The 26668-nt window shown below is 43.2% G+C and overlaps 1 protein-coding gene across 4 annotated transcripts in view; it reads left to right on the forward strand.

Moving 5' to 3' along the window:
- The first annotated feature begins 270 nt into the window (after positions 1-270).
- TPD52L1 (TPD52 like 1) overlaps positions 271-26668 on the forward strand; it is a 66309-nt gene continuing 39911 nt past the window's right edge. The window contains exon 1 of one of the 4 annotated variants that reach the window (XM_059700247.1): positions 271-500. In XM_059700247.1, coding sequence (XP_059556230.1) covers positions 482-500 — 19 coding nt within the window. In that variant the 5' untranslated portion in view covers positions 271-481. Of the gene's footprint in view, positions 501-1894; positions 2035-26668 lie in introns of those variants that run through there. The other 3 variants (XM_059700246.1, XM_059700245.1, XM_059700248.1) reach the window with 3 other exon arrangements.

Here is a 26668-nt window from a genome sequence, read left to right on the forward strand (position 1 = left end):
TATATATTGGTCAGTTGACAAAAATGTTGCGTCCTGGGGGTAACAGAAACCGCACAGTATTTCCACCAGGAAAAGTAATCGTTCAGTATTGTAAATCCTCCCTCCCTCTTCTCTCCCATGGTGTTTGTCTTGGTGCAACCCAGTTCAGGCCCGCTTGAGCCGGGTCAGGCATTTATTTGGCCTGAGCACGCGCCCTGAGCCAGGAGGGGGCGCCGTCCGCCCAGTGCTCCGCGTGGCCGGCAGGTGGCGCCCTCGGCGGGCTTTTCCCCAGCGCGGTCGAGGCCAGGTGGACTGCAAGGGGCGGAGGTAACGAGCGGCGGCCGGCGGTGGCTGCCCGAGGCTCCTCTCCCCGCGCACGCAGAGCTCGCGATTGGGTGCAGCGAGGAGGCGCCCGGGGCCGGACCAGCTGCGCTCTGGACTCGGCCGCCGTCTGGATCTCCGCGAGCAGGTCCCCGCCGCGCTCAGCCCGAGCTCGGCTACCATGGAGGCGCAGGCACAAGGTGAGTGGTCGCCGATCGCCCCAGGGCCAGCTCCCCGGCGCGCAGAGAGGCGCTTCTCCTGCATCCCCAACTTCTCGGACAGAGCGGGCCGGTGCCAGCCTCACGGGTCCGCCACCCTGCTCCCACCCGCGTCCGCGGGATGATTCCTGCTCCCCAAACTCAGGGTGAGCTGTGGGGCCGGGGCGGGTGAAGAAGACGGTAAGTGGAGAGGTTCCTCCGTAGGTGATGCGCCCACGGCATGTTCTCGCCCCTTTCCCCAGCCTGTCGTCCGACTTCCTGAACCTCGCGAGGACCCCAGGACCTGTTGGACGGGGTCGCGGATCCTCGTTTCTTTCCCTTTCCCGCGGGGAGTGGGGAGGGAGCGCGATGTCCGCGCCTTGGGCTCGCGCCCTGCGTGCAGCTCCCAAATTCGGGGCTCAGCGCGGGGCGCGCCGAGGTGGGGCCTCCGCGGAGACCCGGGTCTCCCGGACACGCTGGCCTCTCGGGGACCGGCCTTCCCCGGCGAGGAGAGCGTTGCCCGCCCGCTGATCTGCAGTCGGACCGACAGGTGCGCCCTGGTTTCCCGCGATCGGGGAGCTCCCTCTGCCTCCCCAGGCGCGCGGGGCCCCGCCGGTCTGGTCGCCCAGCTCCCCACTCCTGGAGGAACCCGCGACGGCTTCGCGAGGGGCACCCTTATGTCTGGGGTCACACTCGGACCGGGGCTTGGGAAGCCCGATGGACTCATGCAGAACGGGAGTAAACGGCTGGAAAGGAGCAGAGGTGGAGGATGTGGAACAGGAGGCTGGGAGGAAGAACGCTGATTCTGGGGTCTTTCTGTCTTGGGAGCAGCGCCAGGAAGGGCTGCGTTGAGGTCAGCTTTCTGCAGCCTTTAGAACAACCATCGCGCCTTTCTTCTTCACCACCGTGTAGGGAATTCAGTGATGGCTTTTAAGATAAATAAATAAAGAGGAGGTTCATGACCCTGTGCGCTCGCCCTCTAGGGGCAGAAGTGTCCCGAATGAGAGTGGTTTGGCGGCACCGGGGCCAGGAGCCATCCCCACGGTTTTGCTGCCAGGATTACAATGGTCTGAACAGTGCGAACCATTCTTGTTTGTTCCGTCAGCCAAGTTCCTGTCCATAAAACTGCCCATTATCTAAATAAGAAAGGAGAATTCACCCCCCCCCCCCCCCATCGCGCCCGAGGCTGGGCAAATTCAAAAGCAGAGGTCGGCTCGGAGGCCTTCCCTCCCGAATGGAAGCAGGTGGGAACTTTCCAACCTGACCTGCCGATGAGGATTATTTGGAGAGTTTTAAATACCGGCCCTGGCGAGCCCCAGACCAATCAAACCGGCCTCTCTGGGGCTGGCCGTGGGTATGTCTGAAGGCTTCCCGGATCCTGCTATTACTCGGCGAGCTGGACCAAAGCTAACCCTGAAGGCGCGTGGAGCTGCAGGCTGGAACCGCGGGTCCCTGGTCTGCTGTACCGGAGAGATCTGCTTAACAGACATGCCCGTGCTTTTCTTCGCCCAACACCGTGCAGGAGAAGCAGCCACAGGTGTGATTCCTGCTTCCTGAAGTCCACAGCAGAGAAGAGGCAGACACTGCTCTGAGAGTTATTTGATAAATGTGAAACCGCAGCGTCGTTTATGACATGGAAAGAGGGAGCCCTGGAAAGACTTTAGGCCTGGCAGGTGCTAACCAAAATAGTGAAGTTCCTTTACTGTGCCCGTTTCTGGTCTTTGTGCTTCGCATGTGTTGGCTCATTTCTTCTTCACAGTAGTCCCAGGAGGTAGGTAGTGTTCTCATGCCCCTTCCACAGAGACAGATGCACAGGATGTAAATTCCCTGTAAACCAAGTAGTAACTAGGGGCAGAGGTGATGCTCAGTGACCCTTCCTGCTCAAAGCCACCACCTTTAGAGGAAAGAAAACCTCAGCCCCCTACTCTCCCCTGGCCTCTCTGCCACTCTCCCCCTTCCCCGCATGAGGGGGTGGGACCTGGGTGGGTGGGGAGGACAAGTTAAAAAGGCAAATGCAGTATGCCTAGGGACGCTTGTATTAGGGTGATGGTCAGCCACGAAGAGAACAGTGAACAGATTTAAAAAACATTTAGGAAAAAAATAAAAATAACTTTGATTAATATGAAGGAGGGTGGTGTCAAGGCTGACCCCAACTTTATATTTTAAAAAAATGTTTTATTGAGTTTTAGAGAGAGAGAGAAAGGGAGAAGGATAGAGAGAGAGAGAAACATCTATGAGAGATCCGCTGCCTCCTGCCTGCCCCCTACTGGACATCAAGCTGAAACCCTGCCGGGAATTGAACCGGGGTGACCTCTTGCTTCGTAGGTCAATGCTCAACCACTGAGCCACACCAGCCGGGCCCCCATGTTATACTTTTACAACCAGATGAATATTTACCTCTTAAATCCTTATTTTCCCAGTACTTCACATTTTTCATTTAAGCCCCCCCCCTTTTAAAGTTCTTTAAGAAGCAAACTATTCACAAAGCATTTATAGTATATATTGAAGAGAAAATCTTCTTTCCACTTGGCATATTTTTCTGGCTAAGTGAAGTTGACTCTTAGATTCTAAGAGAGTCCTTTGTGCAGGTTTGTGTCATCAGCACAATGTATGTTAGAATTACCCAGAGTGAGGGTGGCTTATCTTTCTGCCTCTTGATCTGGAGAGAACAGAGATGAGTGAGGTTACGTAGGCAGCTGCTGATGCGATACCCCCTGTACCTTCCCGGAGACCAACGGGATGCTGTGGGCATCATTTGCACGTGTAGTTCAGTGAAGACAGCAGCCAACCCCAGAAACTGCTCCATAAGTGAACTTCTGCAAATAGATCACTTAACTTTGTAAAAGAAAAGATCACTTTTGGTAAAACAAGGACACATTCTGGGAAGTTGGTAGAACAAAAACATGCAGAAGGGGGCTTATGAGCAACAGGATGCTGTGAGGCGGGGCTGGAGAACAGTGCGGAGTGGGGGCCCCCAGGATGCGCGCATTCCCAGTTGCTTTCCTGGCACTAGAGAATGTTGCTTTAATATAATGATGTATTGGAGAGGAAATTTGGTTAGGAATGTAGCATTTTCCTGAAACATATGGTAGTGCTTTAAAATGAAAAGTTCCTGATCTTTTAAAACTATCTTCCAATATTTCATTTTTTCTAGGAAATAACGTTGCTTTTTGTCCTTCCCAGTGTCTTTAATGTTGAAAGAAAAATCTTCTTTCCACTTAACCCTGGTATATATTCAGATTAATAGCTGTGTTAGTTTCTTCTGACTGCTGTAACAAATTACTACACCGTTGGTGGCTTACCACAACAGAAATTTATTCTCTCACAGTTCTGGAGCCGGAATTCCGAAATCACTCTCACTGGACCCAAATCAGGGTATCAGCAGGGCATTCCTTCCCGGGATGCTCTAAGAAAGAATTTGTTTCTTGCAGCTTCTGGTGGCTGTCGGCTGCTTTCTTTGGCTGCATCACCTCAGTATCTGCCTCCGTGTCCATTGCCTTCTCTGCTGTCTGTTCAGATTTCCCTCGGCCTCCAGTTTCTAAGGGCACTTGTGATTTCATTTAGAGTCCACCTGGATAATCCAAGGTCATCTTCCCATCTCCAGATCCTCAACTTAATCACATGCACAAAGACCCTTTTCTTACATAAGGTGGCATTGATTGGTCCCAGAGATTAGGGCCTGGTATACTTGGGGGCTGTTGTTCAGTCTGCTACAGTAACTACTTTTTATATTCACACATGCTAGTCTCAGGGTCCTCAGAAATCCATGAATGACATACAGTAATACGTGTCCGATTAATCCTGCCTGATTGCAAATTCCATTAAAGTGAAAATGTCATGAATACCTTACATTATGCTTTGCTCACAGGACATTGACTTAGCCTCATCTTGTTCCAGGAAGAACTTACGGCAGTTTATACAGAAATATGAAACACAGCAAGATAATGTAAATTAGAAATACAAGAAATAAAGTAAACGAGGATAATGACAGCAAGTGAAGCAAGGAATGAAGCTCTAGTAAAACAAATGCAATTCTATCCTTTTTGTTAATATTACATAGAAAACAAATTCTTGCTTTGTGAAAAAAAAAATTTTTTTTTTGTTTCAAAACAATAAACTAATCCTTCCTTCCCCTGCTGAATAGCAACAGGCAAAATCTCTTATAGTGTAGGGATCAGACTATCCCCCACAAAATAATTCTTCTGCAAATTTCAGTTAATGTAATTATAAGCCTTCAACAATGGGAGCTAGGTGTTATACATTTTGATTTATGATTCTTAAATCATAAATCAGAGCTACCTCCTATTGTTTTATTTTCCTGTTAAATAGAAGTTTTAAAGTAGTAGTGGTGCATACATAAGATGAAGTCAGTCATTTTCCACACATCCTATTGTTGCAATTAAAATTCTTGTAAAATCTGATCATACAAATGATAGATATTATAGTATATGGGAATCTATTTTGAATTGCCTTCCCTAATATACACCTTGTTTGCTTGATACTCTTGGTGGGCAGAATCTGAAAAGTTGCTTTATAAGATTGATAAGCAAGAGGGTTTGTTTTTGTGGACTAGGATAAGATTTGGTACTTGGTGAGCGAAAGTAAATAATAAATGAATACTTCCTCAAGTATTGATTAGTCAAATAAATATATCAACAACTACATCGATAGCCATATCGATGACTATAGTAATAGCAAAGATTCGACAAGCACTGAATGCTGAGAGACAGAGGGACAGTGTTTAAGATTCCAGTACCAGGCAAACTGCCTGGATTTTAATCCTGCCGATGTCACCATTAATATGACCCTGAACAAGTTACTTCATTTCTCGGGGCCTTGGTTTTTCCATATGCAAAGTGAGGGTAATAATAGCGTTTACATCATAGGATTGTAATGAGGGTTTAACAAGTGAATACAATCAATGTTCTTAAAACAGTGCTCAGCACAGGGTAAGTACTATATAAATGCTTGCTGTTGCTTTGAGTAGTACATGCCAAGAACTTCACATGTATTATCTTATTGAATCCTTATGCGAACATTTTGGAATAGATACCATTACTTTTAACTCATTTATAGACAGGGAAATGGGAGGTCAGAACAATTAAGTGAGGCCCTGCCGGTGTGGCACAGTGGTTGAGCATCAACCTATGAACTAAAAGGTCATGGTTCCATTCTCAGTTGGGGCACATTCTCTGTTGTGGGCTTGATCCCCAGTGTGGGCGTGTAGGAGGCAGCCGATCAATGTTTCCCTCTCATCATTGATGTTTCTATCTCTCTCTCTCCCTCTCCCTTCTTCTCTCTGAAATCGATAAAAAATATATATATATTAAAACTTTTTTTTTTAAATCATGCTACTTAGCCTGGCTGGTGTGGCTCAGTGGTTGAGTGTCGACCTATGAACCAGAAGGTCAAGATTCCATTCCAGGTCAGGGCACATGCTCAGATTATGTCTCAGTCCCCAGTAGGGGGCATGCAGGAGGCAGCCAATCAATGATTCTGTCTCATCATTGATGTTTCTATCTCTCTCTCCCTCTCCCTTCCTCTCTGAAATCATTAAAAAAAATGTATATATATTTTTAAAAATCATGTTACTTAATAAATACAACAAAGTCATGAGGAAGGTCATGGTATTCTCATCTTAGATGAGGAAACTGAATGATAGTAGTTACAGAACTTTCTCCAACGTGTACAGCCTGCACATGTTGGACCCCGGATTGGGAATCAGTGAGCAGCTGTTATTTCTGGTATCTTGCAGCTGGGATGCAGTGTATTGCAGTGCAGCCTTGCTGATGGAATGCAAAGCCATGGAGAAAGGGCTGTGCTCTGAGGGCAGGAGATTGAAGATCCTGGTGTCAGTTGCTTAGCAGCATGCTTAAGATTTCTGAGTATCCCGAAAAGCTTCTAGTGACAAATTTAGATTTCTGCTCTTGCTATTTTAGATGTTCTTAAAAAATAAGACACAAATAAAAACTTTTAATATGTATATGTCTATGTCCCTTTACTCTGCTTTCTTTTTCTTCATAGGACTTTGTCACTTTATATTATGAATAATTATTTGTTTTCTTTTTCTCCCAAGGAGCATGTAAGCTCCTTGAGGGCAGGGACTTTGACTGTTTTCTTTATTGCCATATCCCCGGGGTCTGGAAGTGACTGGCTCATGGAAAGCATCTGTCCATGCTTGTGGGGAAATGACGCATGGCAAAATAAATAGTATTGAGTAGATACATCATATATGACCACGGAGTAGGAGTATGTCAACGTAAAGATAGAACTAAGTTGCTCTTACTAAGAAAAGGAGTGAGGGGGATATGGAGAGGGTAAGGGGGAAATATGGGAAGTGAGAGGAAAGCCACAAAGACAGTCCTGGAGAGAGAAGAAATAGAATGGAAGAGAGAATGAGATGCCGGGAGGCGGAGGAGAGAAACAGGACAAGAGACGCTTCTAATGATGTGTTCCCAAGAAATACTATAAAGCACTTCTCAGTGTCCCTGTAGCATCTGTCATAAATTCTGCAATGCATGTTCAAAATGCTTGTGTAAATAGACTTTTGATGTGGGACAGCTCAAGAGGAAAGTGGTGACTGGATAGCTGATGTATATTTTACAAACAAAGAACTGGGTGTTCAGCTTCTCCCCATCTCCATTAAGCAAATATTGAGCGAATGCTTAGACTGTCAGTGTGAGATGTGCAAATAACCACGTGCTTTGAGTGCCTGTTTTTCTCTCTGTCCTGGTGTGGGGGCTCCGAAGGGGCGGAGGAGGGGTGAGAAGGAGAGAGCCGCAACCACTGCCACGGGGAATGGTTCACCTGGGCAGCTGGTTTGCAGGCAGTTGAAAACCTTGGGTCAGCAACGCCTGTTCAATTATTATTTTTTAAAATATATTTTTACTGATTTTAGAGAGGAAGGGAGAAGGAGCGAGAGATAGAAACATCAATGATGAGAGAGAATCATTAATCGCCTGCCTCCTGCACGCCCCTCACTGGGGATCAGGTCCACAACCCAGGCATGTGCCCTGAACAAGAATTTAACCGTGACCTCCTGGTTCATTGGTCGACACTCAACCACTGGGCCACCCCAGCTGGGCTTGTTCAAATTATTTTAACTGGACAGATGAAAGTCTCATTTGAAGTAATAGAGGTTACAATCAGTTGGTGGCATTTTCTTCTGTAATACACATGTGGCTTGCTCTGATTGGCTACTTTATTGCCATTTACGAGAAACTATGTCCATATTCTTGTGTTGCTTAAAAACCTTATTCAATATGCTGCAAGTAGTTATTGAACTAAACCTGAAAACACTTATTTCCTTCCCTGAATGTGCTACCTCCCCCACGTTCTCACTGATGGCCTGCTAGGGTTTGAAATATTGATGAGGATGGATCCATTCACCTCGGTAGTTCACTGACCTTTTAATGAAGAGGATTTTTAGCTTTGTTGAGAATTTAGGGCAGAGGAAATCTTTTGCAGAAATAGCAGATTATATGGCTATTCTTTCAGTTTTGTGGAACTCGACTTGGATTCTGAAACATGATATTTGAGTCATCACTAGCCTTACACTAATAAATTAGCATAAGCTTATTTTTAAGTAAACTTCCGAGGTTACTGTGTAATTTATAAAGCAGATTCTTCCTGTAAAAGCTATGTAAATAGATGGTATAATAATTTCTTTAATCAGTTTTTTGTTTAGGTCCTAAGTAAATACTATCATTGTGCTATGAAACTATCTCTGACATCCTAGCAGACCTGGTAAAGGCTGCTACTCATACATGAGTGTTTTGAGCGATGACGTATATTCATCAACACGTTGGGGAAATGCTCTCTTGACCAGACTTGATGGCTGGCCCACCATTGGACATGTTCTCTCACTCCCCCTTTTCCAAACCCACTTTCTGCTTTCCCTCGTTTGCTCAGGCGTCCACCTCAAATGCTGTTTCTCCTCAGTTCAGCTTGTCAGATCCCACTAATGAGCTCCTGGTTTTCCCACGGGAAGTAATCCTCTCCGCTCAACTCCCACAGCACTATGGATCTGCCTTATGTCCTTAAGAAGTAGTCTTGTGATTTAGAGTTGGGAGGGACTTAATAAACGATCTCATACCATCTCCTCATTGTGCAGATGAAAGCACTGCATTCTCCAGGGGATTTGCCTGGGCTGGTTTCTTCTGTGTGGGCACTAGAACAGGAACTTGGTTTTCTGCCTTGCAGCCCTGTGCTCCCATCTGACACTTTCAGCTGGCAAACCTTATTCTCCTTATAAAATTACCAAAGGTAAATAATTACTTTGAAAGGAACTTGGAAGAGTATGATATTTAAGTACTAAGATATCACTGACATACAAATTTAGCTGATATACTCAATTTCGTATTTAAGTACTTCAATTTTCTAATGGACTAGTCTTCCCAAGTACTTAGATCTAAAAATTAAATATATATAGTAAATCTAACATTCTCTTAAATGTGATGTTACTTGCAGATTTAGTAGAATTTCCCCTTAATGATCACATTTAAATCAATTACCAAGTTAAACTAAACCTGATAGTCTCTCAATAGACCAAATTCTCTCAAACATACTATAAAATACCAAATATTCAGATGCCTTCTCACAAATATACTAATTCTGCACCTTTGGTTTTATTAATGTCTTCATTCAATTCTTCATTCAATAGTTACCTAAAATATCTAAGTGCTGGGCACTGTTCTATATTCCAGAAAAACACAAGCAACCAAGATGAAAATTTCTGCCCTTGGGAAGTTCATATTCTAGGGAAGAGAAAAAGAGTAAATAATGTAGATTCATAAATGACGTAGTATACTAGATGTTGGTAAATGCTAAGGAGAACAATAAATTGAACAAGGTTGAGAATGTGGGGGTAGGGGGAGTGGTGGTAGGTGATTCTACACCTCTCTGAGATTGATTCTCTGCACAGAGACTTGATCTGCACTTCCTTTCCAGCAGAGAGGCATGGCTTTCTGAACACACCGGAGGCTGCACAAGTCCCAGAGATTTGGGTTAGGACTAGATTACCACTCTTGACCCTGGTGAACACTTTGAACTTATAATTGCCATGTCCACCACTCCATGACTTCTAAAGGGAAACCTGCAATCCCACATCATTTGGATGGATTTTGTATTTCTTTGGCTCTTACAAAATGGAAGCATTCTGTCCACCCAACCGTAAAGATCTTCGCGGGAACCCTGCATTCCTTCATATTCTTCAGACTATTCAATCTTAACAGGCATAGCTGACTGAATTCCAGGCATCCCTCACGGTTTTATCTTGCAATTTGGACACAACTTCTCCAGTCACTTTCCTGGTCAACTTTAGTTCTCCAGGAGACAATGAAATTTAAAAGGAAAAACACCATGCCTTTTGCTCTGTTTAGCTTCCCGTTTATCACTGTGTAGAGCAATGGGTAACCCAAGTAGACCCTCAGTACAGGACTAGGGTGAAATAGTGCAGCCCAAACACACAGGGTCATCCCACTCAGGCTCCTGATTGCAGGTAACTGCTCAGAGACCTAATCTCTCAAGTGTGAATAGGGATTGCAGAAGTCCCCACACGCCTCAAAGCACTTCGTAAATGAAGAACCACTTTAGGAATCCTAGTTTTTCTTAGTTGAAGGTTTACTTTAAAAATCGCTTAAAGCATTTCACGAGCGGGTCATTCTTTTCCCTTTCTATGCAGGATTTATGATAATGTGACTTGAACTACTGGTTTGTTTTTACAATGATGATCATTTCCTTGTACCTGGTATATATTTAGCACACAAGTTCTTTTTCACAGGATAGCTTCGGGGTAGCAGAATGACCTTGAATTTCTTCCTTTTCACTCTGTGGTACTAACTATTCCTTCAGTTTACTTACTCAACACCAGTGATCTTTGTAGGAACCAAAATCTGAGAGGACAGCTCTTCTTTAAAGTGAGTCTTTTCTGCTCTCACGCACGGTGCCATTGTTGGAGCATTCTGAGAAAAATTCAGAGATGGTTTCAAGAGGGCTGTGTTGCTCTGGGGAGCAACATCTTACAGCAATCTGGTTAAGGGGGGTGTTTGAAAGTCATTTCAACAAGGAAAGTCACTTTCTACCTGGAGTCTAAGATCACCTGCATCTTCCACGGGACAGAACTCTGATGCCATTTGACACCATGTGGCCATCATCTTTGGCCCATAGCTCTGGTTATTGCTGTTCTTCAGTTTGCACTCTGTAACAATGCCAAGACCAAAATTCAGGAAAGCTAGGATGTCTGAATATAATATCTCTTCAGAAGACTTAGGAATAACCAAGAGAATTAAATAACATTTTTAGTCCTGGTACAACAAAGAACTAAGGTAGCTGGGGATTTCAGTGTTAGTGTCGAGGCAAACGAGCTATTTTACCTTATTAGTACATGCCGTCTGTTTTCTAGAGAGGCAACCAAACTGAGACTTAACTAGTGTCATGGGATTTAAATACCAGAGGATGAATAGCTAAAGAATTTGGGTGTTTCAACTGTGGAATCTCAGAGGGAAGGTGGGGGTGGGGGTGGTGGAAATAAGGGAGGGAAGAGATCAACCGAAGAACTTGTATGCATATATGCATAACCCATGGACACAGACAATAGGGTGGTGGAGGCCTGGGGCATGGAGCTGGAGCAGGCTATAAGGGGTCAATGGGAGAAAAAAGGGGACATAGGTGAACCTATTTTGTGCAATGTTGATGTCTTCTGTGAAGTGTAATCTAATGCTATTTCCTGGGGTAGCATGTAGGAACATTCACTACATGGTTAGTAGTGGGAGGAGTTTCCTTATCTAACTGAAATGTATAAAAAAATTTGCCAAAAAAAAAAAAGAATTTGGGTGTTTCATACTAGTAACTGAGGACAGACCTAGATAGAAGCATATGTTATTTTAAGATAATATTTATTTACTGACAAACATTTGGTGAACTCTTCTGTATGCTAGGCAATGTATAGATTCTGGGGCTACACTGATGAACTGAAGCAGATGCTAAAATGTGTCGGCATAGATAATTAGGAACATCCAGGCCTTTTCAGTGTATCTTGGATGGTGTGAGCCATAGGCCTTCGGGCAGTTTCTCTCTTCTCCCACGTTGTCAAAGGCCAGGATTTCCCAGGAGAATTGGAGTTAGTCCGTATTGGATGGTGCGCTGATTGTGGGGTCTACGGAGTCTCTGGGACATGAGGGAGATTCTTGGGCAGTTTTTCATTTGGAAAGTGGCTTTGTACAGCCTTCGTCCTGGTGGTGCCTGTCCAAATCCCCCCTTCTCAACAGTGCTTATGGACAGGGCTGCCCCGGGACACTTCTGGCTTCAGAAAGGCACTACTGTGCTCCTTCGCAGCTGTGCTTTATAGAAACCAGTTAAGCATAATGACTGAGAGTCCCCGGGAAGACAGGTAGGCATCGATGCTGAGTCACTGCCGGGAGCCTTTATTAAGCCAATATTTGTCAAAGCATGCTAGTTGGCTGGGCATTGAAAAAAAAATCAATGTAAACAGCACTGTGCCTTCTCTAAGGCAAATGTACAAACATCAAAAGCACATAGAGTGCAGGGGAAGTAGGTAAACCCGAACAGCTGCACAGTGTTGTCACTTTTGATTACGTTTAAATACAAGCTACCTTTTTTCAGGAGTCGTGAGCTGAAGTCGTGAGCAAAGCGCTGTGGGAGTTGCGTTTTTGGAGAGAGTGAGGTGGAGAGAAGAGGCTTCCTCTGTAATAGTCAGGAGATGAGTGTTGAGGGGGTGGTTTTTGAGAAGTGGTTGAAAGTGGAAGGGAGGGAACCTGCCATCTGGATGTGATGACATTCCAGGCCTTGGGCACAGCGTCTGGAAGTCCTCCTCTTGCTTTTGGAGTACATTAAGAGAAGCAAACATTCATTACCTTGGCTGAGAACAGCTGGGGGAGTCAGGATGGAAGAGCACTGGCTTGGCTATCAGACATCATCATCCCTACAATGTCCTTACTCGGTACCCTGGACAACTGCTAAGGACACATTGCCATACAGGGTCCCAGTTAAGCTCCCAAACACGACTATGTGGTAGGTGGCAGTGTCTCTGTTTCACGATGAGTAAATGGAGGCCTAGATAATTTAAGTAGCTTGTGCACTGAGTACTCAAAAATCACTATGTGCATTGTATGTGTGTTTGTATATCACATATGAGCGCACACACACACACACACACACACACACACTGTGGGGATTAAGAATGCAAGGAATGTTATTTTTGAAACTTTATACCAATCACTATATTATAAACAACGAGAGTAACCAAAAAGACAAATTCCCCCTTTTTGAGGAATTTTCAATAGAATCAGTCCTTATACAATAAATAGGAATGAAGGAAAAAAGGAATGGAAAGAGGGATGAAGGCATATTTGGAAAGCAGCACTAAGGTGCATGCAGAATACTGGGGCATCCAGAAGGTCCAGGATGGTAGTAATTGGGAATATGTAAGATAAGATCTACATAAAGATTTTTAATAGAGAAAAGGGAAGACATACTGAAAGGGAAACTGTCTAAAACCAAAAGTACGAAATTATTGTTGTCTTAGTAAAAGCTGTGAGTTCTATGGGGAGAAAGGGAGAGTATGACTTGGGGTCCAATTACAAAGGACAGAATCCACGCACCTATTGTAAACAGGAAGGCATTCCAGAGCCATGTTAAATGGCCACAGACTCACTGTATGGCTGAAGAGGTAGACTAGACTAAGCTTTCAGGAACAACTATTACAACTACTCTCTAGAACTGGGGCACCCCGTTGCTGCTGCCATAGCTACTATTCAGAAGCATTTGGGATCAAGCCACCCCTTTGGAACCTGCCTTGTCACCAAGCTGTTGCGCCTGCGGTTGGCTGCAGAACTGTGCTACCCCTGCTCCTGTTTGCAGCAGCTCAATGAATGGGTCACACCATAAAGTTGCGGGGGGGGGGGGTGATTGGGGGGGACATGGAGACCTCCCCCACAGAAAGCTGATGACTTCAAGTCTGTGCTTGGCTGCGGGAACAGCAGAGGTGGTTGAAGTGCAGCCTCCAGCTGCCACGGCTTCTGACTGACCTAACCCGTCTCATGAGCCTCTGGCTCTGAGGAGGCCAGTCTCTGGGGCTTGGCAGTGGAGGCAGACGCAGGGGGAGACAATGTAGGAATAACAAACATATCTGGAAGGAAGAAATTGTTGGTGTTTCGTTTGTATAAGACAGTAAACATTTGATTTGTGTCTGATTATTAGCATTAGGCATTTTGTTTTCAGAATATTACAATACACGTATTTGTGAAGAGAAGGCGACAGCTTATAGAATTGAAAAGAGTGGTAGAACTTTTAAATTAACAAGAAAAAAATAGGAATAGAAATTCTACCAAGCCAGCACAATAGTAAAGAGGGAAAAAAGGAGTAAACTAAATTATAAATATAAAATAACAAGTCAAATATACTATTGTTACATTAAAATATAAAAGGTGCAAATACCCTTACATAAAATGAGAGACTGCTGGCATGAAAATATAGATGAGAGTTGCTATAAGAAGTTATACTTAATTTTTTTGAGGTTGAGGGAACACAGAGACAGGCAAAACTACTCAAGGCAAAGAGCAAACAAAACATGAAGAACAATAATTAAATTAGTAAGAAAGCATAAAACTGTAGAAAGAAGCACAGTTTGTAAAGTCATAAAATTCTATGCCCAATTGGCATGTCAGCTAGAAATGCATAATCAAAAGCTATCACAACTGCAGGGAGAACTGTTAATAATTGGTGTAATAAAATATACCAAGAATTTATATTGGTGTATTTTAATGAGTAAATTGTAGATAATAGGTAAAGACAGAAAGGCCTTGAACAATCCAATTAAATTGAATTAACAGGATATATTTTAAAACTTTATATAGAACTTAATGTTCTTACCCTAACTCCGTTGGTGCCATGAAGCACTTAGAAAAATTAATGAAATAATTGGTCCAAAGAATACCTTAAAACATTCAGAAGAGCTTTTATAGACCAAATTCTTTTATCATTGTGCAACAACATTAGAAATAAATATTAAAATATAACTGTAAATATTTAACAACTTAGAAATTAAGAAACATGGTTGGGTCAAATGTAAAAATGAAATTCTGAAATATCTAGAAAATAATGAAAGAGAGAACCTCCAAAACCTGAGACACAGAGTAGTTACAAATCATACAAGTTAAAATTAAGAAACTAGAAAAAAGTACACTAAAATAAGAAAGAATTTTAAAAGATGGAAGCAGAAATTAATAAAATCAGAAACAGCATCCAGAAAAGTAGCAGAAAGGATAAATAAATTCAAAAGTTAATTTTAGAAAAGATACAAACCTCTTGTGAACCTATTTCCAGAAAAAAAGAGAACAAAGTTAGACATGAAAAAGGAAAGATAATTAAAACATTGAAGAAATTTTAGAAGTTGGAAAATACCATGTACAACTTTTTGGAAAATAAATTGTAAACATGGAGCAGGGATCTGCAGAAGTTTCCTGTAAAGGACCATACAGTAAATATTTTAAGCTTTGCAGGTCAAATAGTCTGTGTCACACTCTATTCTGTCACCGAAGCTCAAAGGACCCATAAAAACAAATAGACATCAAAAAAAACAAGTGGGCATGTCCATGATCCAGTAAAAGTTTATTTACAAAAATAGATGGGGCCAGATTTGGCCCGTAGGCCACATTTTCTGACCCCTGAACTAGCGAAAGCACAGCAAAATATAATCTACCAAAATTGATCCAAGAAGAATATAAAACTTCAATAGATGAATTAATCACTACAGTGGGGCCTTGACTTACGACTTTAATTCGTTCCGTGACGGAGCTCGTAATTCAAATTACTCCTATGTCAAATCAAAAAGTGAACGAGCGAGACACGTGATGCTGGGCTGATGTTGCAGCGTTCACTGTGACGTTCGCTGCGCCAACTAGCGGTGGGGTATCTGAAGCTGGCTCGTAACCCGAATTTTAGCTCGCAACTCAAAGCAAAAAATCGGCCGAGAGACGGCTCGTATCTCGAAAAACTCATTAGTTGGGACACTCATAAGTCAAAGCCCCACTGTATATTTAATGTAATTCCATTCAGAGTGCCAGCAAAGATATTTTGGAATTGGATAAAATGCATGCAGAGGACCTACAGAAGAATAAATGCGTGACACTAGACAGGGCATTGTGGGAAAGGATGACTTACAATGGTACCATTTGGCACATATATCTAGTATGAATTCTGAATTAAGAGCAGCAAGATACAGAGGAGTATACAAATATGCCATTTTTATCAAACAGTGGCAAAAAAGCATGTGTACATATAATCATGTATGTACATGTGCACACACACATTGCCAAAAAATAAGCAAAGTCTTGTGTTATCTTAACTCCAGAAACTGTCAAATGCACTTCTGTTTTTATACCTCCTTATGTTTTTAATGGTGTTGAAGAACAAAGGGTTTTAGCTGGGGGTTCGAGGGGGGAGGAAGGGGAACACGTCACATTTAAGAATAATTATTGGAGACCTGGTTTTGGAGGTTTCTCGTGAGAAAGTGTCCAGGTTCTATGGCGTCACCTATTGAATTGGCTATCCCACAGTTATCCAAGCACACTGCTCATGTCACCAAGGCCTTCACAGCTGGTTAGGTTTCGGAACAAGCCGCCGTAGCTGGGAAAACCAACGACCCCAGTGGAAACTCTCCTCTCTCCTCTGTTTAAACAGCTGCATCATCAGCTTGTTATCCAGTGGAAAGGCACGTTTGCAATCCTCAGTGGATCCGTCTTCATGTGCTGTTGATTCTTCCTTCCACAGCTGTGTTCTGAGTATAGCTAAAAGTGGCCTCATCCCATTTGTATATATAAAAGAATGACTATAGCGGACACTAAAATTCATGAAACATTGCTTGCCCTTACTATGTGCATTTCTAATAATCTCTACTCTATTCTAGTTTGCTTTATTTTGTTTCATTAAAAATAAATGCTGGTCAGAGCCCATTAAGCTGCCTTACTGACCCATTCAATGGGTAGTGATCTGCAGTTGAAAAAAATATCACATCAAAGGACTCCTATCAAAACTGCATGCATGGCATTCCACTGGGCTGGCAAGGTAGTTACTCAGGGAGGTCAAACCCAGACCTAGGCATGTTTTCTGTTCTTTAGTCCATGCCGATAAGGCCAGCTCATGTGGAAGACATCCTGACAGCAGGTTCCTTAAGGTAGTTTCAAGTCGTAGGCAAAGCACTGTGATACTTTTAGAGAATCAGCTTACCAGTAAACTGGGAGCAAATACTTTTTTACTCTGTGGTTGATACCTTAGATAATAATTTTTTCCCAACAGTTGGGACTGTCATGAGTAGTCTGGTCATCTTGGTATAAATAGAAGGCATCTCAGTTGATTTCACCTCTGCCCTAAGCATTCTTGGATTATCTTCCCCACGTAGACTTGAAAATCATTATTCATGTGGGGAAAAAAAGAATTTCCATAGCAAACTAAAGAACAATGAAGTACACTCTTTTATAATAAGTACCCCAGTTGGGCAAACTGCTAAATTAATTCTTAAGATCAGTAAGATCAGTGGTACATTTCATTCCAGTTCAGGATTTGTGTGGGCCATAAGCACAGAGGTGGCTGATATGTAGGCTCATAAAGTGAAAGTATTCGAAAACATGACTTAGGGTTTGACCACAAAGGAAAATGATGTATGTTATATCTAACTGGATTTGGGTACAAAGAATTTCAAAAAGAAGACAAAAATGGACTCTGCCTATGGCATCCTTTGTAGTAAACCTAATTTAATATGTGTATTAAAGAGCATTTTTAAAAATACTCATTAGGAGAGAAAGGCTGTCATAGCCTGCCATTAACTTTATTATTTAATCTAACTTTCCCCCCTAGTGATTAACATCGGTGCCTTTGATGTGGTGTTGTCAAAAGCTCGTTCATCACATGGGAACGAGCAGAGGAGGAGGACTGGCAACCTCTCTCTTCTTGGTATTTTTCCATAAGACTTTTCACCAACCCCATTGCTATTTCCTTCTGACTTTGAAGTAGTTCCAAATCTGATATTATCGGAGCTTAATTTTATTTCCTTACCACATGAATATTTGACAGAAATTGAGACTTTTCCCCCCAAGGTATTTAATAAGCAGCACAGAAAGAAGAATGTACAGTAAAAGCAATAGTGACAATAGCTTCCAGTTGACGAGACACCTGACAGAAAGGGGGTGCTGAGAGGGGGAAAGCCAAAGTATAGGTCCTCCGAAGACCCACCTTTCCATTTCCCTCCCCTTGCTAGAATTCTCTGCCAACATTACGGTATTGGGAGCTAGGATGGAAAGGAAGTATAGGTAGTGCTTTCTGCTCTTCAGGCATTTGCCATTTCTTTCTGTAGCTGAAAACAGTGAGCCTCAAAGTAACTGGAAGTGCCAGGTTGGAAGGCGTTTCTATGAACTACAGTGGCCATAATATTACTAAACTCTCAGCTGTGACTCTGTGACTGGCAAGAATCAATATGCTTTTCTTGGTTTGTAGGATTGTCAAAAAATAAGACACCTAACTTGTGACCAGTCCCAGATGAAGCAGACTACAGCCGCTGGGGCTCCATTTTCAGAATTAAAACCTAGGTCGTTCTCTCTGAAAACTGCACGAAAGTAGGTGGCCTGGGAGTCACTGCAACAACCAAACCAATGACAGGAAACCAGTGGGACTAAGAGCCATCATCATTACATCAGCATGCCTTAGCATTTTAAAGAATACTCAATACATTTTCTTTTGCTGTACCAAGGAAATATGATGCAATATCCCCTTTTTTTTTTTTTTGTCTCCACTCTATGTTTGACTATGGTGACTTATTTACAGCATATGATGTTATGTGGAATTTTAATTCAGCTGTCTTCTAAAACATAACTAACGTTTTCTTTTAAAGGGAATAATTCCTCGCTGACCTTGGGGTTTTATTTTGCTTTCAGGGTGTGCGTGTGTGTGTGTGTATGTGTGTGTGTGTGTGTGTGTATGTGTTGGGTCATTGTGTTCACATGGTATTTCCTCCGTCTCTTTATTTCAATAATCATCCCGGCCTTCTTTCCTAGTGGACGGTTTCGCAGAGGAACAGCTTGTCCTTGGACACTTGCTTCTCGCCCATTGTCCACGCGCTGGCTGTTTCCCCGAGCACAGACAGCAGCTTTTCCACGCTTCTCTTCTCAATGAAGAAGAGAGAGACCAAATGTTCTTTTCCAGGTTCCATGAAAATAATGGCTTTAATTCTTTTTCCTTAATTTCGACAGGAAAAAGGATAACGATGTATTCAAAATTGGGTGAATGGTATTCTCCCTTCTAACTGAAAGGGTGCAGAGGAGCCTACCCACGACTAAGCATCAGTGTTGCAGCATAATAGATGCGGAGAATAGCGGTGTTTTCCATTTGGTTGGCTATTCTCACATGTTGTTTGTCAAAATAGAGAAATAGGGTGCAGGTGTTCTGCTTATCAGACCAAACTTACTCTGAGTGTGTCTCTCTCCCTATCATCGGAGGGGAGAGAGCTCTGAATAAAGGAGGCAATGGACAGCTGTGGGGCATCTCACAGCCCTCAGTGGCCTTCAGATACCTGTTTTTGCTCCCTTGCTCTGTTGGACAGCAACATACCTTGTCATGATGAACTATTATTTTTTTAAACAAGGTAAGTTTAAGAAAAATGAAAAAGAACCAGTATATACACGGTATAATGGCATGTGGAACCTGCAATTCTAACGGCAGAATTGAAGTGAAATAAAAGATTTAAAATTATCAACGAAGGACCCGACATAGCTACTACCTAGCCACCCGTTTTCCTGCTGACTTCGGTAGAGATGCCGTTGGGGGAGCAAACTATGTCCAGCTATCACGGGTCCCCTGGGCCTTCAGTGTATGAGACTACTGGGCGGAGCTGAGGATGGCTTTGATTCCAAGTGGAAATTCTTCTTTGCCTGGTCAACCTGGCTAGCACTCAGGACACCAGCCGCTCAGCTCTGGCCTATATATGACTGCCCAGCTTCATTGCTAAGGAAATAAGCATCGATCCCCCCCCCCACTTTGTTAGTTGGCTGAGTCCACTTTTCTGAGTGTTAATGAAGAGCCTAGAGAGAAAAGAGCATATTAGCTGTGGTTGCAAACACTTTGCCGCCGTCTGCTTTGGTGGTGGGCCTGTGTCTGTCCCTACCTCTGCACTCCCGCAGGACTCCCTCCCTCATGCCCTGCCCTGACTCCCACACACCCCTTACGATGAAGCCAGGCCCACGCGTGGCCACTCCGGTGGGAGCGGGGCCTGTACCAAGTGTCCCACCGGGTTTCTTGAAAAGCTTGATTAGCATCCATGCCCTCCGTGGGAAGCATTTAATTACAAGGGCACTGACGGTGCAGTTCAGCTCTGCCTGGCTGGTTGTTTACAGCAATCACTGCCGCCATCTATTCATTATTCCTGTGTTAGACATGGGACCCGACAGTGTACGTAATTTAATCTCACTTAATCCTCCAAACAACTGTGTGCGATAGTTCCTGTGACTTTTTTTTCTATTTTACAGAAGAGGAAAGTGAACCGTAGAGAAGTTCCATGAGATGGCCAGGATTATTCAGCTAACCATTGTGTTGCTAGGACTAGACTCAGGCCCATCTTACACCAAAGGCCGTACTCTCTATTATACTGTGCTTCTCCGTGTCCTGGGAGGAGTATGGCAGAAGGATTCAGGGCATTTTATTCCACGGCTGTGTTTACATCGCCCTTTTCCATTTTCCTCCTCCCCTCCTTTTCCCTGTTCTGTCTGATTTACTTTCCTGGCGAGGTGGAGTGGGGGGCATGTCTGTCCTCTCTACTGACGGTCACCGCTACACTGCGTCACTGTTTCTGAAGGTGCCACGGCAGCCCCCAGGAGCACAGTGATAGAAAAGGACCTGAGAACACGTGGGCTGAAGGAGCGCTGACAAATCCCAAGCCATTTTCCAGTGACTTCCTGTGTGTGGAGTTTTCTGTTTGATGACATGGTTTCAGGTGGCACACACCGCGGTGGAGTGCTGAGGAAGGATGCGAAACGGTTCCTATGTGTATGAAAAGCATATGTATATTAAAATAGGAAACGTATATGCACATGGAAGACGTGCAGATGCAAAACACATATTCATGAAGAACATAGACCGCTCGAGAGGAGACTCTGCGCATGCATGCCCCCCTCTCCCCGGCCAGCATCAGCGTTAGCACGTGCAAAGCTTAGCGCTCACTGCAGCAGCTCTTCCCCGAGCCTCCCAGAGGGAGCTGGGGGGCTGCGGGGTTCAAGGCTGGGCCAGGCCTTCAGGGAGCTCACAACCCAAAGGGCTTCTGTTTTCCGGGAGGATAACAGGGGCAGTTCAATTTATAGATCAATTGTCATGAGTTAGAGAATTCTGTGAAACAGTTTTCTGAAAAGTAAACAAACTAGCACAAAGCAAACAGCTAGTACAAGGCCCCGTGCCTTCAGTCCCTAAGAGCTGACTGGGACCACCTCGGATTTCAAGCTTATTTATTCAATTATAGGATTAAGTGTGACTTGTTAGTTTCCCTTGGCAACTTCTAGTTTACAATGAATTAGAAATGGCAGTTGTGAGCAGGAAAAGATCTGGAAGAAACACCAACTCTCCCTTCTCAGCATTTGTTTAAAGCTGTTTAAAGCCCCTGGAGTCATCAGTGCAGTTAAATACATTAAAGCATCAGAAAAGTAGTGTTTTCTTCAAAGAACATCTCTTGGCCTATGATTCCTCGGCTCAAAAACCTGTGCTTCTCTACTGCCTCCTTTCTCCTTCCCAGCTCCTTTCCAAGTCAAGGCCGTCCCCAAAAAGCCTAAGCCCAGGTAATCGAGCAACTCTCCATCCTTTGACCGTACCTGAACTTCCTTGGTTCTGATGCTCTGCCGATGCTCTTCCCTACGCGATCTCCCTCCCCATCTCTACCTGTCGAAAATCTCTTTTATTTTATAAGTCCAAAATCAAACAACATCTCTAGGAAGACCTTTAGGATTTGTTATTGGAATTAAACTTTATTTGTGCTAATAGTGCATGGTTTAGACCACAAATAAAGCATTTAAATACATTCTTTCTTGATTTGTAGTTCGCTGGGTACATTGAGGATATTCAGTTCTTTGAGGATAATTATGCCCTGCATTTCTGTCTCACCGTTCAACAAGAGAAAGATTTTGTATAAAATGCATAATTTTTAAATAATTTAAGTAAATTTCAGGTCTATGGGACAGACACTTGTGTGGGATTCCCTGATAATGCTGGACACACAGTATTGTCATCTTGTGGCGCTCTAGTCAACCCGTGCATCTTTGAATCCTTTAATGTTTTAAACCAGAACTTTTGAACTAGTTATTACCTCTCCTTGGAAATCTCTTTTCTTTTTTATTTTATTTTTTAAGTTTATTCTTTATTGATTAAAGTATTACATATGTCTCCTTTTTCCCCCATTGGCCTATCCCCTGCCACTTCCCCCCTCCCCCCAGCACATGCCCTCAACCCCTAGTGTCTGTGTCCTTTGGTTATGCCTATATGCATGTATACAAGTCCTTTGGTTGATCTCTTACCTCCACCCTCTCACCCTCCCCTGCCTTCCCTCTGAGGTTTGACAGTCTGTTTGATGCTTCTCTGGCTCTGGATCTATTTTTGTTCATCAGCTTATATTGTTCATTATAATTCCACAAATGAGTGAGATCATGTGATATTTATCTTTCTCTGACTGGCTTATTTCGCTTAGCATAAAGGAAATCTCTTTTCTTTTGGAGTTTGACATGGTACCACTTACATCATATTCTATTATTTAAAATAAGTGTTTTTCAACATTAGCTGCCCATCAGTGTCACCTGTGGGGTTTAAAAAAACACAGATGTGCAAGGTTGACCTCAAAGATTCCAACTCAGTTGGCCTGGAATGATGCTCTTAAATTTGGCTCCATGAATCATCAAAAGCTCAGGAAAACAAGGAAAGATAAGCTATCCATAGCTTCCAAAAGTTGTGGTTGCTTTTAAGACCTTCTATGTTCTATTTTAAATCTTCATCTCATATCCTTAATCCTTGTGACTGTCACAGAGATAATAATGAGATCAAACATGAACCTAGATTAGCCACAGAAACATCTGGGGCAGTTCCAAAGCTTTAATTATTGTTTCAGTCATGTCAGAGCTTCATTACAGTTTTAAGGTATAAACAAGTTTTGGTATGTTGTCCTACAAATACAGGAAACGTAAATAATTACCAACTAGGCTCTGTCTCAATGCACGACCAACCACCACCAAATTATTTTTAAGAAATGTACTACATATTATATAGTTATTTTTCTGTTAGTTTATATAAAGTACATGATAGTAAATAACTTGAAATAAATGATTACTTATCTATAATATGTCTTTGGTGTTCATCTGATTCCACTTAAATTGTACAATAGATTTCCATGAAAATAGAACTTTCCTTTTCCCCTCATATTCGTGTACATATTTGATATCAGATTTTATTTTAAACTCACCTCCTCCCTCACCACATGGAATCTAAACAGACTTCTAGGTATGACATGCTGTCCCGCTTGCTTTATGTAGGAGGCAAGGAGGTGAGAATGAATGAGAATCCTGCTCAGAGCCACCCACCCAGTTAGCGGCAGACCCGGCATTGCAACTCATCTCAAAGGTGTAGTCACATTTCTAAATGACCGGGAAAGCAAAACACAGCAACCTTAAAACTACTCCTGAGCTATCTGGCCAAGTCTGTGCTTTGAATCAGAATAATCATGTGGGGATCTCCAGAAAAGATGTTCCCAACCTTTTCTAGACCATGAAGAGCTACATTAAATTTATCACCTGAAAAATATTTCCTAAAACAGACTCAAAATCATGCTCACTGAAATGTTTCGTCCTGCTTACTGCTCGCTGGGAGAAGGGCTGTGCCCTTTTCCTTGTAACACACCCTCCCTCCTGGTGTGAAATCTCTAGAGATGGCCTTTTCCAGAATAAATCTGTTGTGTGTGTTTTTTGTTTTTTTCTAATGTTACCATGTTGGCCTTCCAAACCCTGGAATCATTTTAGTTTTTTATCTGTTCCCTTCATAATCTCTGATTAAATAGTTCTAAACCACACATGTCCACCCATCAACCCCATTCAGTCTAGAGTGGGCTGAATCAAGTTCACAAGCTCAGAAATGCCAGAAATGTAACTTTCATAGTTTTCCCACAGCTCATTTTCATGTCCATTTTGAGTTCTTTTTCTACCAGGGAGAATTTTAGAGAAATGTTTGTCCCCCAAAGCAGGAGACACTCCCCTCTTACTCCCTGCCTGGTCCTGAAGTAAAGACTATTTGGAGTGTAAGTGTGAGGTTCAGAATAGTTGACAGGAATTTTTTTTAAAGTAAAGTCTATTTTCCATTATAATTTAGAATACAATTAAAGTGCTAATCAAGTATGAAAACTTGCTATTTCTAAAATAACATATAATTTAATATTTCTTTGAAGTTAGGCCACATTTCAGAAACAAGAGTGCGTCTCAGATGAGGTGTACCCCAAAAGATTAGAACTGTGTGCCAAGTTGCTTGCTTGTCCTTTCCGTTTAGTGCTGAGGATTCAGAAGAGAGGCAGGAACTATAAGCAAGTGAAGTGTTCCTATTAGAAGTGGACGATTCCCTAGGGAATTGAAGCTGCACCTCAGAGGTGAGGGGTTGCATCAGCTGTTTTCAAAGAGTCTAAAAGAGGCACGTGGCTATCCACTACCCGAAACAGCAGAGTCACTGGTGACTCCAAAGGAAGGAAAATAAAAGGAGGAGGTAGGAGATGTCCCAACAGAGTGTGGTTAACAGCAGCTCACTTATGGAGCTCACAGGTGTAGGCTGGGCGATCGCCTCTGGTCAAGGCGATCAGTTAGCCTGGGGACCTCTGAGTGAGCCTGAAGCTCCAATGAAAGAAGCAGAGGCTGGGGTCCGAGAAGGTCACCACTGTCAAAGCCCTGCCAGGAACTAGGATTATACGCTGGGCCTCAAGCCAAGGCCCTGGCTCTCTGCCTAATGTGAGTGTGATCTTGAACTCTGTTTGGCTCTCTGAGAGGAGAAGGGGCCCACGGTCTGTCTGCCTTCAGGGGTAGAATAGGAAATCTGTGGTTCGTTTCCAGTGGGTCCTGATTAGGGCAGGAGCAGCTCACAGCTCAGCCACTGGGAGGCCTCTGCAGTGCTTTAAACCCTGTAAGGCAGTTTGAGCCTCCTGTGCCTACTGTATTCCCAGTGTCTTGCGGAGTATTTAAAACCGACAGTGGCAGGGTTAAGTGATGTTTCACTGCTTCACTGGAGATGGAAAAATTGGGAAGTTCCCCTCTTTTACTTTCCACCTCTGTTCACTTGCAGTGGCTGCTCCGGTCCTGTCCTTGCACACTCATGCATGGATGCACGGGGAAGGGGTACATGTTTACAAACACATGGTTAGATTCCAAACGGGGAGGTCCAGGGACACACTGAAGCATGCCACCTGAATATAGACAAAGCAGGGGACCCCGCTTGACCACGCTCTCTCTCTGAACATCAACTTCCTCATCTATAAATTAGCGGTAGTGATACCTACCCATATGAATTAATGTGCACAAAACTCCTGGCCTAGTGCCTGACACATTGTGGACACAGAGTCAGCGCGTGCGCAGAGCCATAATTGTGGGTGTGGAGCTGTCTCTGGTAGCAGAGCTTCCCCACTGGGTCTCAACTGGGCGTCGTTTGTCCTACAGGGGACACTGGACAATGTCTGGAGACATTTTTAATAGTCACACCTGGAGGGAAGGGTTCTACTGGTATCTGGCTGTTAGAGGCCATATGTCCTCCTAAACATCCCACAATGCGCAGGACACAACAAAGAATCCCCCTGCCCAAATGCCAGTAGTGCCCAGGCCGAGAAACCCATCTGGCTAAATAGTCATAGCAAAGAGGGACAAGGCTGATTTTCCTTCATCCTTAGGAAAAAGAATGTGTTGGATACTGTTAACATACTAACATAACCGGCTCATCTGGCACCGAAGGAGATAAAGAGCCCATAGATGCTAGACACTGCTGTGGAACTCAATCCAATTCTGGTGAAAGAGAACTTTTCCTTGATTCTAAAAGGAAAGTTAATTTTTTTTCTTTTAAATAAGCAAGTCTAACTACTCAACTAGTTTATTGCATTATGGATTATAGGACCTAAGGCTAGATTTTGTGGATTTTAATTTTTACCAATAATACAGCCTAAAATTTTGATAGGTTCGTATAATTTACTAAATTATTGCTGATATTTGCATGACACCAAGAAAAAGGTCACTTGTTAAATTCTGTCTATAAAGTATTATTTCAAGTCAAATGAAACTGTAAAGGAAAAAGGAGATATTTAAGTGTATCTTGCCTTAAATAGAATTGAGTACTTACATCACAAAATATTGGAAATCAGAAGTGGATAAAATTTTTCCAATGACTTCATGCATAAAAACACTTTGGAGTCATGGGGCAGTTTTTAAAGCTCAACTTTCATTGCATGTCCACACTGTTCCATTGTTAGGTAACGTCACCTCAGTGGGCGGGTCATCACCCAACTGCCTGGGCTGGGTGCCCTGGGACACATGAGAGAGCCAGCAGTCATTGCCCTGTTCTAATGTTGCTCGTCCACGTTAAACTCCTGACACCTCTTTAAAAGGAACATACATTTTTAAAGCCATTGATTATTATTAAAACCCTTCTTCCCATCATCTCATGTGCAGACTTGCATTTTTTAGTTTTGTTTGCCAACTAGGAAGGATTTTAAAGGAGAACTTGGGCCCTTCCTGTGTTGATGCAGGAAGTGTAGCCTGCCAGAAATTCCATTAATAAATTCTTACGGTAGTTTGATCTTCTGTTTTTTTTTTTAAAAAAAACAGTTCTAAATTTCAGTCATTTGTTTAAAATATGTTGGAAATTGACTAGCCACAGATTTAAATATATATTTCTCTGAAAAACTTTCCATCCAAAATGCCAGAAATGTTTTCAGAAAATAGAGCCAAAAGATGTACATGGTTTCTCAATAATTCAACATGACCTAATTGTTAAATGTGCTTCAGTAGTCATTTATCTCCAGAGTGAGCGAAGGCTGTGGGTCTGCCAATGTGGGGCACTTCAGCAACCGCTGGTGACTTCTGGTTACAGGTTCATGGATGGCATCTTTTTGCTGTGTCCTC

Source organism: Myotis daubentonii, chromosome 6 (genome assembly GCF_963259705.1).
Source record: "Myotis daubentonii chromosome 6, mMyoDau2.1, whole genome shotgun sequence".
NCBI classification, from domain to species: domain Eukaryota; kingdom Metazoa; phylum Chordata; class Mammalia; order Chiroptera; family Vespertilionidae; genus Myotis; species Myotis daubentonii.